This window comes from Orcinus orca, chromosome 8 (genome assembly GCF_937001465.1).
Source record: "Orcinus orca chromosome 8, mOrcOrc1.1, whole genome shotgun sequence".
Taxonomy (NCBI): domain Eukaryota; kingdom Metazoa; phylum Chordata; class Mammalia; order Artiodactyla; family Delphinidae; genus Orcinus; species Orcinus orca.
In genome coordinates, this window is record NC_064566.1 from 9,486,062 (window position 1) to 9,498,880 (window position 12,819).

The window sequence follows — 12,819 nt, forward strand, 5'->3', positions numbered from 1 at the left end:
AGAGCCTGGCTGGTGGAGATGTTTACTGAATGGTTGCCCCAGGGCCTTTTCATATGCTGATCCTCCTTCCTGGGGGATGCTCGTCCTAATCTAACTGTATGGCTCACTCCCACTTCAGATCACCTCCTCAGAAAGGATACCCCCAGCCACCCTACCTGGAAATAACATCCTAGTACCACTGGCCTGCTCTTCCCCTCGCCTTGCTCCATTTTTCTACATAGCACTTATCATGTTATAACTGCCATTATATTTTGCATGTTACGTGCTTGTTTACTGCCTATTCCCTCCTGGGAATGGAGCTCCTATTGTGTACTCATAGGTGGTGCTCAATAAAAATTGACTGAAGCAATGTTTGGCACCCCATCCTCCCCCTACCTGCTCTGATGCAGCCACACTGGCTGTCTCTGTGCCTGGCGTTCCCTAAGTTCATTTCTACCTCAGGGCCTTTGCACAGACACACGGGTGCCCGCACACCTGCACGTGTGCTGCCTGTGTGTATCCATCATGTGCACATGTACAGGTTATCTACCCCAAAGGCTCTCAATGTCCCAGCCCAGCCTTCTGGGGTAACCCTTACTCACAGTTGGGGCTCCAGGCTGGTCAGGCGATCCCACAAAAGGTCTGGCCACAGGACTGGTGGGACTCTCTGGGGTCCTCTGGCCAGTGCCCCTGCCCACTTAGGGGTTGGCACTGCCCACGTGTGTGCTAAGTGGTCACTTGACTCCCTAAGCCAGGGCCTCCACAAAGGAACCCTTGTCTTGGCCCCCTTCTCGTAATCTGCCCATTAAGCAGCAGGCAGCACAGTCAGGCCTCTAATTCCTTCCGGGGGTGAGGGGCATTGAGCTGAGACCAGGGCTGAGATGGGGGGCAACCCCCCTCCACCGTGGGCCCTGACTACCCTGCCATTTCCTCTGGGCCCTAGACTCCGGAGACTGAGGGATCTGTTTCTGACCCCTGAGGTCTTGCAGGGAGAGCTGTGGGGAGGAGGGGCCAGGGCCTTGGACCTCACCTCCTGTGCCAGGAGCCATCCAGAGAGGGGAACCTCCGCCCAGGCCCTGTGGGCTTTGGCAGCACTCTGGGCACCCAAAAGAACATTGGACCACAGGCAGAAGTCCTGGCTTCTAGTCCTGGCTCTGCCACCTGGTGAAGTGACCCTGCGTGGGCCTCTTCTCCTCTCTGTGCCTCAGTGTCCCTCTGTGAAAAGCATAGCGTTGCTTTAGAATTCCATCACCTCATTAAGATGACAGAATTCAGCATATACTCGTGAGGAGCTCTGATTGGCTGCTGGTGACATCATAGGTAATTCGGGCTGTGATTGGCTGGCAGGATCCAGTGAGGTTGGTTTATAGTTATGGAAGGAGAAGGGGGGCAAGGGGGCTGCTGCTTGGGGGCCGGGCCTGGTGTGGGATGACACAGCAGTGTTTCTGCATTTCCCAACTAGCCTGTGCAATAGGGAAGTATGTGCCCAGGTCCCCAAGGACAGCTGGTTGATATCTCAACAGTGGGTTTCATACATTTTAATACATCAGTCCATATGTGAGAACCCTCCCCTAAGTCGCTAGAAGTGATGGGGGTCTAGGATGTATTTCCTCTTGTATTAAGTGAAAGCTTGAAGCAGCAGTGGCTCTTGGTCTTCAGTGGCTGTAAGAAGAGCCTGGAATATTTGTTAAACATGCAGCTTCTCAGGATCTTTCTCCAGAGTCTGATTCTGAGACCTGAGGGATGCTGCATTTCTCACAAGCACTGTGGAGATTATAATGCCAGTGGTCTCTGAGCCACACTTCCGCAGCCCTGATTTACAATGTGACCTTGAGCCTTACAATAAATCCGCTCCTTCCCTCCTCCCTCCCTCTCTCCTTCCCTCTCCCCTTTCCTACCTGTCCCCACACCCCCCACCCCATACTCCTCATGGTTAACAGTGCTGAGATTGCAGGCGATTTTTGTGCACAGTATTTTGCCTTTATAATTCTCTGTCTGGAAAAAAAATTATTTGACAACAACCTTGGGTACTTTTCTTATCACAGCAAACAATCACACCATTATTGTTATCAGGGAGTCTCTTCAGAGATCAGGGACCATCTTTTAGGAGTATTTGCTGCATCCCTGCTGCCTGTGCTGTGGGAGACATATTCCCCACAACTGTCCTTAACTGAACTGGGGAAAGGGGCAGGTTCACTTGAGCCTCAGTCTCCTAATCTGTGAAATGGGAGAATAACACCTACCTCAGCAGCTGGGTGAGAATGACGGACGGGAAACGTTTTAGTCAACTCTCCAAACCAGAGAGTTCTCGTGCCTGTTCACTCTTCCTGGGGAACATCTACAAACCCCTGGTGCCTCTGCCCCACCCTCCAGAGTCAATTGGTCTGGGTGGGGCCCAGTGGTTGGTGTTTTTTCAAGTTCCCCAGGTGAGTCTAGTTGACAGTGTAGGTTGAGGATCGCTGCTGTGAGGGAATTTCTCCCTTCCTTGTATTCCCTCTTCCCCCACCCCACCCCAGCGCATATCAACGCTCAAGAGAGAGCTTTCCATTTACCAGATGATTAATAAGTATATTTTATTTTATTGTATTTTTTTAAAATTTATTTTATTTATTTTTACTTTTTTGGTTGCACTGGGTCTTCGTTGCAGCGCACGGGCTTTCTCTAGTTGCAGCAAGCGGGGTCTACTCTTTGTTGCGGTGCGCAGGTTTCTCATTGCGGTGGCTTCTCCTGTTGCGGAGCACGGGCTCTAGGCGCGCGGGCTCAGTAGTTGTGGCTCACGGGCTTAATTGCTCTGCGGCATGTGGGATCTTCCCAGACCAAGGCTCGAACCCGTGTCCCCTGCATTGGCAGGCGGATTCTTAACCACTGCGCCACCAAGGAAGCCCAATAAGTATACTTTAAAATTAAAATTGAAACATGTGCCCAGCACCAAACCCGGCATGAAGATGTTCAATTAGGTGGAATAAATGAACCACCTGCCTTTGTGGAGTCAGGTTCCTGCCTCCCCTGTGGTGGCCACTGGAGGGCGCCCTTGGCCAGCTGGCTTTGTCCTGGAAAGCCTGGTCCACTGGTCAGGGCCTGGGTGGACGGTGGAACTGGCACTGGATGGCACCTTCATCTCCTTGAGCCTGACAAGCAGCTATAGAGAGGGAGTTGGGGGACACTGGAGTCCTCCCTCCCTTTTCCTGAACCACAGGTTCCTTGGCAATTCCCCCAAATCCCAGCAGGACCGGCTGACTGTGCTACCCCAGCCCCCTTCCCTCCCAGATGCCCCAGGATATCCCCAGAGACACCCCATGAGCAGCTGCTCCTGGCCACACCCCACTGCTAAGACAGGCACACCCCAGGCATGCCACTGTCTTTCCCACTGGGTCTTGGCTGTGAAAATGTCCCCAGCCAGTCAGGCATGGCTCAGGCACACAGAAAGGCCACAGCAAGCACTGATTGACTCAAGCCATCTCGGACAAAGGCCCTAGGATTCACCCCTGCAAGGATGGGGCCCAACCCCATCAGTGTCGGTCTCTTCTGCTTTCCATTCCGCAAAGTAGTCAGTCAACAAACTATTTCCAGCAACAGAACTGAGCCTAATCTGATTCCTGCCTCCAAGAATTCACGCTTAATGAAGCAAGTCAGACAGAGAAAGACAAATACCATATGATATCACTTATATGTGGAGTCTAAAAAAAAGGCTACAAAGAACTTATGTACAAAACAGAAATAGTGACAGGTGTACAAAACAAACTTATGGCTACCAAGGGGGAAAGGGTGGGGAGGGATAAACTGGGAGATTAGGATTGACATATATATATAACTAGATATAAAATAGATCACTAATAAGAACCTACTGTATAGCACAGGGAACTCTACTCAGTACTCTGTAATGACCTATATGGGAAAAGAATCTAAAAAAGAGTGGATATATGTATATATATATAACTGATTCACTTTGCTGTACAGCAGAAACTAACACAACATTGTAAATCAACTATACTCCAACAAAAATTAATTAAAAATTAAAAAATAGGGCTTCCCTGGCGGCGCAGTGGTTGGGAGTCCGCCTGCCAATGCAGGGGACGCGGGTTCTTGCCCGGTCTGGGAAGATCCCACATGCCGTGGAGCGGCTGGGCCCGTGAGCCATGGCCGCTGAGCCTGCGCGTCCGGAGCCTGTGCTCCGCAACGGGAGAGGCCGCAACAGTGAGAGGCCCGTGTACCGCAAAAAAAAAAAAAAAAAAAAAAAAATTAAAAAATAAAAGAACTCATGGTTAAGTAAAAACCAGGAAAACACTTAAATAACTAACACAGAGAGGCAAGGCCTAATATCTGTGCCAAGTACACAGAGGTCAGGGAAAGTTTTTCAGAGATGGGAGCATTTAAGTTGGGTAATGAAGCATGAGTAGGAGTTTGAGTTGAGAAGGATGGAAGAGCACAACACATCAGGGGTACAGCCCATGAAAAGTCACAGAGGCATTACTGAGGGACAGTTAAGTATGGCATTATTATCCACATTTTATAGAGGAGGACACTGAAGTTCAAAGCCCACTTTTTTTTTTTTTTTTTTTTTGACCTTGGCCGTACGGCTTGTGGGATCTTAGTTCCCGGACAAGGGATCGAACCCCGGGCTTTTGGCAGTAAAAGTGCAGAGTCCCAGCCACTGGACCGCCAGGGAATTCCCAAAGCCCGCCTTGTCCAAGGTAACGCGGTTATAAAGGGCCAGGTTGGAATTGGAATCTGTGTCTTCTGATTTTGAATCTGTGCCTTTTCCACCACCCATCATCGCCTCTCCAGTGGAGGTCAGTTTCTGAGGGGGAGAGTCTTACCAGTTAGGGTAGTGGTCTCTGTTGGGGTTGAAGGGAGGTCCAAGGGATGGGGGATGCCTGGAAGAGACTTTGACTGCAGTAGAGCCCGTGCTCTCAAGCCCCCCAACAGAGAGCCATCTCCGGCGGCAGGCAGAGCAGAGCTGGTCAGATGGGTGGAGGTTCCAGAGGCAGAATGTTATGGCCTTCTTATCTAGGATAACCATGGCAACAGGAGCATCACAGACGGCCTGCCACTGTGCCCTTCCAGGCCCTGTCTCAGCCGGGCAGGAAGGAGGGGACCCAGCTTGGCTGGGGGCAGTGACAGGGGGCCCTGGGGTGGGCCAGCCAGGCCTGGATGCTGCCCAGGCTCTGTGTAGGGCACCTGCCAGCCCACAACCCTCTCTTGGGCCAATCACAGTACAAACAGGACAGAAGCCAAGAAAGAAAAGAAGAGGTCTTGGCACAGTTGGACAGGGGTGGTGAGGGAAACTGCCAGCCTGGGGCCTGGAATCAAGACAGACAACACCTCTACCCTGGGGCCAGGCAGCCCTGATCCCTGAAGGGCCACATAGACTCAACATACAAAGATATGAACACGTGAGCTCTGATTCCTGCAGGAAGACGACAGAGACCAGGAGAGGCAGAGAGAGGCTGGGACACGCCCAGGTCCAGCTCCACCAAGCCCAGTCCTGCCAAAGACAACAGAATAGCCCGAATAGGAATTCTGGGATAGGCCAGAGCTGGCCCAGCTACAGACACAAGGCGAGAGCATTCACCACAGCCTTCGGGAGAACACTGGGATCTCCAAGCTACCCCGTCCCCATGGACTCTACCCCCCTGAGGCCAGCCAGGTGAGGCACAGACGCCAACCACACCCCCAGCCCACCAGCTCAGGACCGGGGCTAATGGGCAGGGGAGGAAGAAGAGGAGCGTCCCAGGGCAGGGCTCCCCGAGGGTACTGCACTGGGTGTGAGAGCACAGGATGCTGTCATGCATTCACCACAAGTCAGGAGCCTCAGCTTTCCTCATCTGTCCAATGGGCATGTTAGCAGTTTCACATGCTGTAGACAAAGAAAGCAAGGCATAGAGGCAGAAGTCGACTTGCCTCGAGTCACAGAAATTAGAGTTGGAGCTGGGAGGTATAACACATCATGGTCTAGGTCAGAGCAGTGTGTCTTTTCACTGTTCCAGCAGGTTCCTGAGTTTCAGTTCCACAAGCAAGCACTAAATACCAGCTGAGCTGAGTGCTGTGCTGGGTATCGTGGGAGGAAAAGGGAACAAGAAACAATGGCTTCTCCGGTGACTCGAGCACTTACTGGGTGCCAGGCAGTGCACTAAGTGCTTTTTAGAAATGATCTCAGCTCGGGACTTCCCTGGTGGTCCAGTGGCTAAGGCTCCCAATGCAGGGGGCCTGGGTTTGATCACTGGTCAGAGAACTAGATTCCCCAATGCCACAACTAAGAGTTCACATGTCCCAGCACCCTCAGCTAGGACCCAGTGCAGCCAAATAAATAAATATTTAAAAAGAAAAGAAAAAAAAAAAAGAAATGATATCGGCTCATCGTCAGAACTGGGGAATAGGAAGTGTTTTCTACCTGTGACAGGTGGTTGTCGAGCCCAGAAAGAAAGTAAGTAACGTGCCTAAGTCTCCACTCAAACCCAAGTCTGTGTGGTCCCCAGCCCTAGAGGTAATGACTGTGAAAGCTGTCTCCTGGCCCGAGGTTGCTGACCACCGGGCCGCCTGGGGTAAGGCCGCCTGTCAGGGTTGCCCTGGAGGGGGATTCCTGTACCAGGTGGGCGACTGGACCAGGCAGCCTGCTCTGCGTCTGCGTCTTCCAGGGGAGCCTTCCTCAGGAGACGGCCAGACCCAAGGGCAGCGGGGGAGGACAGCACAAGGGCAAGCCGTCGAGGAGTGAACCACGGGGGTGACTGTCTGCTGGGCCAACAGGACGGCCAAGCAAGCGGCCTTGAGTTGTCTTGATGGGCCTCAGACACAGGTTGCCTGGCGTCCGCAGCTCCAACCTCTCTCTACCCCAGGCCAGGGCTCCAGAGTTAGCAAGTAAAACTACAGGACAGTCAGTGACATATGAATTCCAGATAAATAATGAATAACTTTTTAGTGTAAATATGTCCTGCACGACATAAGCTCCCTGGGGAGGCGTCCAGAAGCAATGGTCCTTTCTGTGCTAGCCCTCCTGCAGCTGACTTCTAGAGCCTGGCTGCCTGGGGCGTGGGAGTGGAGGGTTGGGAGGTGTCTATGGACCAGTTGCAAAAACATCATTTGGAAGCTTTTTTTTTTTTTTAAACAAACTTGTTTATTTTTGGTTGCGTTGGGTCTTCGTTGCTGCATGAGGGCTTTCTCTAGTTGAGGCGAGCAGGGGCTGCTCTTCGTTGCAGTGCGCGGGCTTCCCACTGCAGTGGCTTCTCTTGTTGCGGAGCACGGGCTCTAGGCGTGCGGGCTTCAGTAGTTGTGGCTTGCAGGCTCTAGAGCGCAGGCTCAGTAACTGTGGTGCACGGGCTTAGCTGTTCCGTGGCATGTGGGATCTTCCCAGACCGGGGCTCGAACCTGTGTCCCCTGCATTGGCAGGTGGATTCTTAACCACCGCGCCACCAGGGAAGCCCAGAAGCATTTTTAGAAATTAAATAAACTAGACTCCCAGAATCCCAGGCCCCACCCTGGACCTACTCAATTAGAATCTGTATTTTAACAAGGTCCCCAGGAGATTTGTGTGGACATGAGAGTTTGAGAGGCTAGCTTCAGACGATGACAACAGAGATAAGGGAGATTTATTATTGTACTAAGTGTTTATTGTAAACACTTAGGAAAATATAGAGCAGCAAAAAAAACCCGCAAATCACCAAAGGTATCCTTTTGATGTATTTCGTTCCAGTCTTTTTTTTTTAATATTGAGGTAAAATTCACATCCTATAAAATTCACTATTTTAATCATTTTAAGTGAACAATTCAGCGGCTTTTAGTTTATTCAACCATCACCACTATCTAATTCCAGGACATTTCTGTCATCCTGAATGGAAATTCAGTACCCATTACTCAGTCACTTATTCATCCTTCTCTCCAATCCCTAGCAACCATTAATCTGCTTTCTATCTCTATAGATTTGCCTATTCTTGACCTTTTATATAAATGGAATCACACATATTTGCCCTTTTGTGTCCGGTTTCTTTCACTTAGAGTAATGTTTTCAAGATTCATTCATTTCCTAGCATGGATCAGTGCTTCATTCCTTTTTGGGTTGAATAACATTCAGTTGTATGCATGTATCACAATGTATTTATTCATCAGTTGCTGGACATTTGGATTGTTTTCATTCTTTGTCTATTATGTATATTCATGTACAAGTTTTTGTTTTTAAACTTCCGTCTTCAATTCTTTTGGGTATGTACCTAGGAGTGGAATTGTTGGGTCATATGGTAATTCCATGGTTAACTTTTCAAAGAACTACCAAACTGTTTTCCACAGTGACTGTATCATTTTACACTCCTACCAGCACTCTATGAGGGTTCCAATTTCTCCACATCCTCTCCAACACTTGTTATTTCCCCTTTTTTTTTGAAAAAATAAAGCCATCCTAGTGGGTGTGCAGTGGTATCTCATTGTGGTTTTGATTTGCACTTCCTTAATGACAAATGATGTTGAGCATCTCATGTGCCTGTCATTTGTATATTTTCATTGGAGAAATGTCTATCTAAGTCCTTTGCCCATTTTTCAATTGGATGATGTTCTCATTGTTGAGCTGTAAGAGTTCTTTGTATATTCTGATTACTAAACCCTTATAGGATGTATATGTATCTCATAAGATTTACAAACATTTTCTCTCATTCCGGGTTGTCTTTTCGTCTTCTTGAGAATGTCCTTTGATGCACAAAGATTTTAACATTTTGATGAAGTCTAGTTTATTTTTTCTTTTGTTGCTTGTGCTTTTGGTGTTGTATCTAAGAAACCATTGCCAAATCCAAGGTTCTAAAACTTTACCTATAATAAGTCCAAAATATTTATTTAAAAAAACAACAAAATTATCCTTAAGTTTTTTTTGAAGAGTTTCAAAGCATTAGTGCTTACATTTAGGTCTTTGACCTATTTTGAGTTAATTTTTGTATATGGTGTGAGGTAAAGGTCCAACTTCACTCTTTTTTTTTTTTTTTTTTTTTTGCTGTGTTGGGTCTTCGTTTCTGTGCGTGGGCTCTCTCTAGCTGTGGCAAGCGGGGGCCACTCTTCATCACGGTGCACAGGCCTCTCACCATCGCGGCCTCTCCTGCTGCGTAGCACAGGCTCCAGACGCACGAGCTCAGCAGTTGCGGCTCACGGGCCCAGCCGCTCCACGGCATGTGGGATCCTCCCAGACCAGGGCTCGAACCCGTGTCCCCTGCATTAGCAGGCAGATTCTCAACCACTGCGCCACCAGGGAAGCCCCCAACTTCACTCTTTTGCATGCAGATATCCAGTTATTCAAGCACCATTATTTGAAAAGATTATTCTTGCCCCATTGAATGGTCTTGAAACTCTTGTTGAAAATCAATTGACAGTAGTTGTATAGGCTTATTTCTGGACTCTCAACTCTATTCCTTTAATCTAAAAATCTATCCTTATGTCAGTACCACACTGTTTTTATTGTGTAGCTTTGTAGAAGTTTTAAAATCGAAAGCGTGAGTCTCCAACTTTGTTTTACATTTTCAAGAATGTTTTGACTATTCAGGGTCCCTTGAAATTCCGTATAAATTTTCAGATCAACTTACCTATTTTTGTAAAAAAGGCAGTTGGCATTTTGATAGAGATTGCATTGAATCTGTAGATCACACTGCTTTCTTTTCAATATTGTCTTCCACTCCATGAGCATGGGATGTCTGTTATTAAGATCTTCTTTAATTTCTTTCAACACTGTTTTCAGTGTATTTGTTAAATTTATTTCTAAGTATTGTATTATTTTGATACTATTTTAAATGGAATTGTCAATTTTAAATGGGAATATTGTCTTAATTTTAAGATTGTTCATTGCTAGTATAGAAATATAACTGATTTTTGTATGTTGATCTTATATTGTACAACTTTGCTGAATTCACTTACTAGGTGTAATAGTTTCTGCGTTAGGATTTTTAAAAATAAATTTATTTATTTAACTTATTTACTTTTGGCTGCGTTGGGTCTTGTTGCTGTGCACTGACTCTCTCTAGCTGTGGCGAGCGGGGGCTACCCTTTGTTGCAGTGCCCAGGCTTCTCATTGCAGTGTCTTCTCTTGTTGCGGAGCACAGGCTGTAGGCACACGGGCTTCAGTAGTTGTGGCACGTGGGCTCAGTAGTTGTGGCTCACGGGCTCTAGAGCACAGGCTCTGTAGTTGTGGTGCATGGACTTAGTTACTCCACAGCACTTGGGATCTTCCCAGACTAGGGCTCGAACCTGTGTCCCCTGCATTGGCAGGTGGATTCTTAACCACTGTGCCACCAGGGAAGCCCTGAGTTAGGATTTTTTTTTTTAATATTTACTTATTTATTTTGGTTGCTTTGGGTCTTAGCTGCGACAGGAGGGCTCCTTAGTTGTGGCATGTGAACTCTTAGTTCTGGCATGCATGTGGGATCTAGTTTCCCGACCAGGGATCGAACCTGGGCCCCCTGCATTGGAGTCTTAATCACTGTGCCAACAGGGAAGTCCCAAGGATTTTTTATCCATAAGATCATGCCATCTGTGAATAGAGATAGTTTTACTACTTCCTTTCCAATCTGGATGTCTTTTAATTCTTTTTCTTGCCCTAGTTAAAACTTCCAGTAAAATGTTGACTAGAAGTGGCAAAACCAGACATCCTTATATTGTTTCTGATCTTAGGAGGAAAGCTCTCAGTCTTTCACCATTAAGTATGATATTAACTGTGGGTTTTCAAAGATGTCCTTTATCAAGCTGAGGAAGTTCCCTTCTAGTCCTAGTTTTATGAGTGTTTCTATCATGAAAGAGTGTTAGGTGTTTTTTTCCCCACCTTTTTTTATTGTGGTAAAATATCTTTAACATAAAATATACCATCTTAACCATTTCTAAGTGTACGGTTCAGCGGTGTTAAATATATTTATAACGTACAACCATCATCACTCTCTATCTCTGAAACACTTTTCTTCTTGTGAAATGGAAACTCTAAACCCATTAAACAATAACTCCCCACTCCCCCAGTCACTGGCAAACACCATTCCACTTTGTCTCTCTGATTTTGGCTACACTGAGTATTTCATATAAGTGGAGTCATACAGCGTTAGTCTTTTTGGCACTGCCTTATTTCACTCAGCATAATATCCTCCAGCTTCATCATAAGGGTGTTGGGTTTTATCAAATTATTTTTCTGTATCCGTTGAGATGATCATGTGGTTGTTTTTCTTCATTCCGTTAACACAGTACATTACATTGATTAATTTTTATATGTTGATCCATTCTTGTAATTCCTGGGATAAATCTCACTTGGCCGTGAAGTATGATTCTTTTAATATGTTGCTGGATTCAATTTTCTAGTATGTTGGGGCATTATAGTGGTGGTGGGGGGGGGAAGCGTTATTATGGGGTTATATGAAACCATATGTGTGAAACTTTTGAAAATTGTAAAGCACTATAGAATTTAAAGAATCTTTTATTCAATTAAAAAAAGAGGGGCATCCCTGGTGGCGCAGTGGTTGAGAGTACGGCTGCCGATGCAGGGGACGCGGGTTCGTGCCCCGGTCCGGGAGGATCCCACATGCCGCGGAGCGGCTGGGCCCGTGAGCCATGGCCGCTGAGCCTGCGCGTCTGGAGCCTGTGCTCCGCAACGGGAGAGGCCACAACGGTGAGAGGCCCGCGTACCGCAAAAAAAAAAAAAAAAAAAAAAATTTAGAAGTTTTCAGCTATTATTTCTTCAAATATTCTTTCCCCCCATTTCTCTTTCTCCTCTCCTTCTGAGACTTCCTTTATGCATATGTTAATAACATATGCTTGGTGGTGTCTCACAGATTAGGCTCTATTCATTTTTTTCATTCTTCTTTTTTCTGCTTCTCAGACTGGGTAATCTCAATTGACTTATCTTCAAGTATGCTGACTCTTTCTCCTACCTGCTCAAATCTGCTGTTGAACTTCACTAGTGAATCATTTCAATTAGAATTCTTCAACCTTAGAACTTCTATTTGTTTCCTTTTTATAACTTCCGTCTCTTTATTGATATTCTCTATTTAGTGTGATGTTCTCATGGTTTCCTTTAGTTCTTTGCACATGGTTTCCTTTAGGTCTTTGAAAATATTTTAAATAGTTGATTTAAAGTCTTTGTTTACTAAATCCAATATCTGTGTTTCCTCAAGGACAGTTTTTTTTCCCCCATATATAGGTCATGCTTTCTTATTTCTTTGCATGCATCATAACTTTGGTTCTAAACTGGACATTTTTAGTATTATAATGTAGCAACTCTGGAAATCAGATTCTTTACCATGCGAGGCCTTGTTCTTGCTGCTTGTAGTAGAAATTGTTTGTTAGTTGATTAACTTTTCTGAACTAATTTTGTAAAGTTTATTTTTTGTTGTCTGTGGCCACCGAAGTCTTTTCCATTAGCTTAGTGGTCAGCTAGTGATCTGACAGAGATTTCCTTAAATGCCTGAAACAACAGGCATGAAAGTCTTTGCAGATGAGCCTGTATGTATGTTGGGACATACCTTTAAATACTCAGCCAGGCAGTTTACAACTGCTTCAGCCTTCATTTCCTGCTTGCTCAGAGCCTGAAGATCAGCTAGACATGAGATCTTAGAGCCTTCTCGTGTCTTTTCTGAGCATGCTTCCAGCCCTGGGCAGGCATGTGGACTTCTAGTCCCATGAATAGGTAGGTGCTTTTCAAAGCCCTTATCCCTAGAGCATCTCATTCTCCAGCCTTTCTTCCTAAGCTTTTTGGTTTGTTTGTTGTTTTCTCCAAATGTTACCCAGATGACAGCATCTAATACAATAGACTTTGTATACGTTCAATAAACGCTCCCAAGGTAACAGAGAGTTCTGAATTGGGAAAAATAAGGTTAGCCCTTTGAGCCAGACGTCCAGGGA

At 46.5% G+C, this 12,819-nt stretch overlaps 1 protein-coding gene across 2 annotated transcripts in view; it reads left to right on the plus strand.

Annotated features, from left to right (window-relative positions):
• The first annotated feature begins 5,058 nt into the window (after positions 1-5,058).
• The window catches only part of RAB3IL1 (RAB3A interacting protein like 1), a 41,976-nt gene continuing 34,215 nt past the window's right edge, over positions 5,059-12,819 (plus strand). For both annotated transcript variants that reach the window (XM_049713122.1, XM_049713121.1), the window contains exon 1: positions 5,059-5,626. In XM_049713122.1, coding sequence (XP_049569079.1) covers positions 5,598-5,626 — 29 coding nt within the window. In that variant the 5' untranslated portion in view covers positions 5,059-5,597. The remainder of the gene's footprint in view (positions 5,627-12,819) is intronic.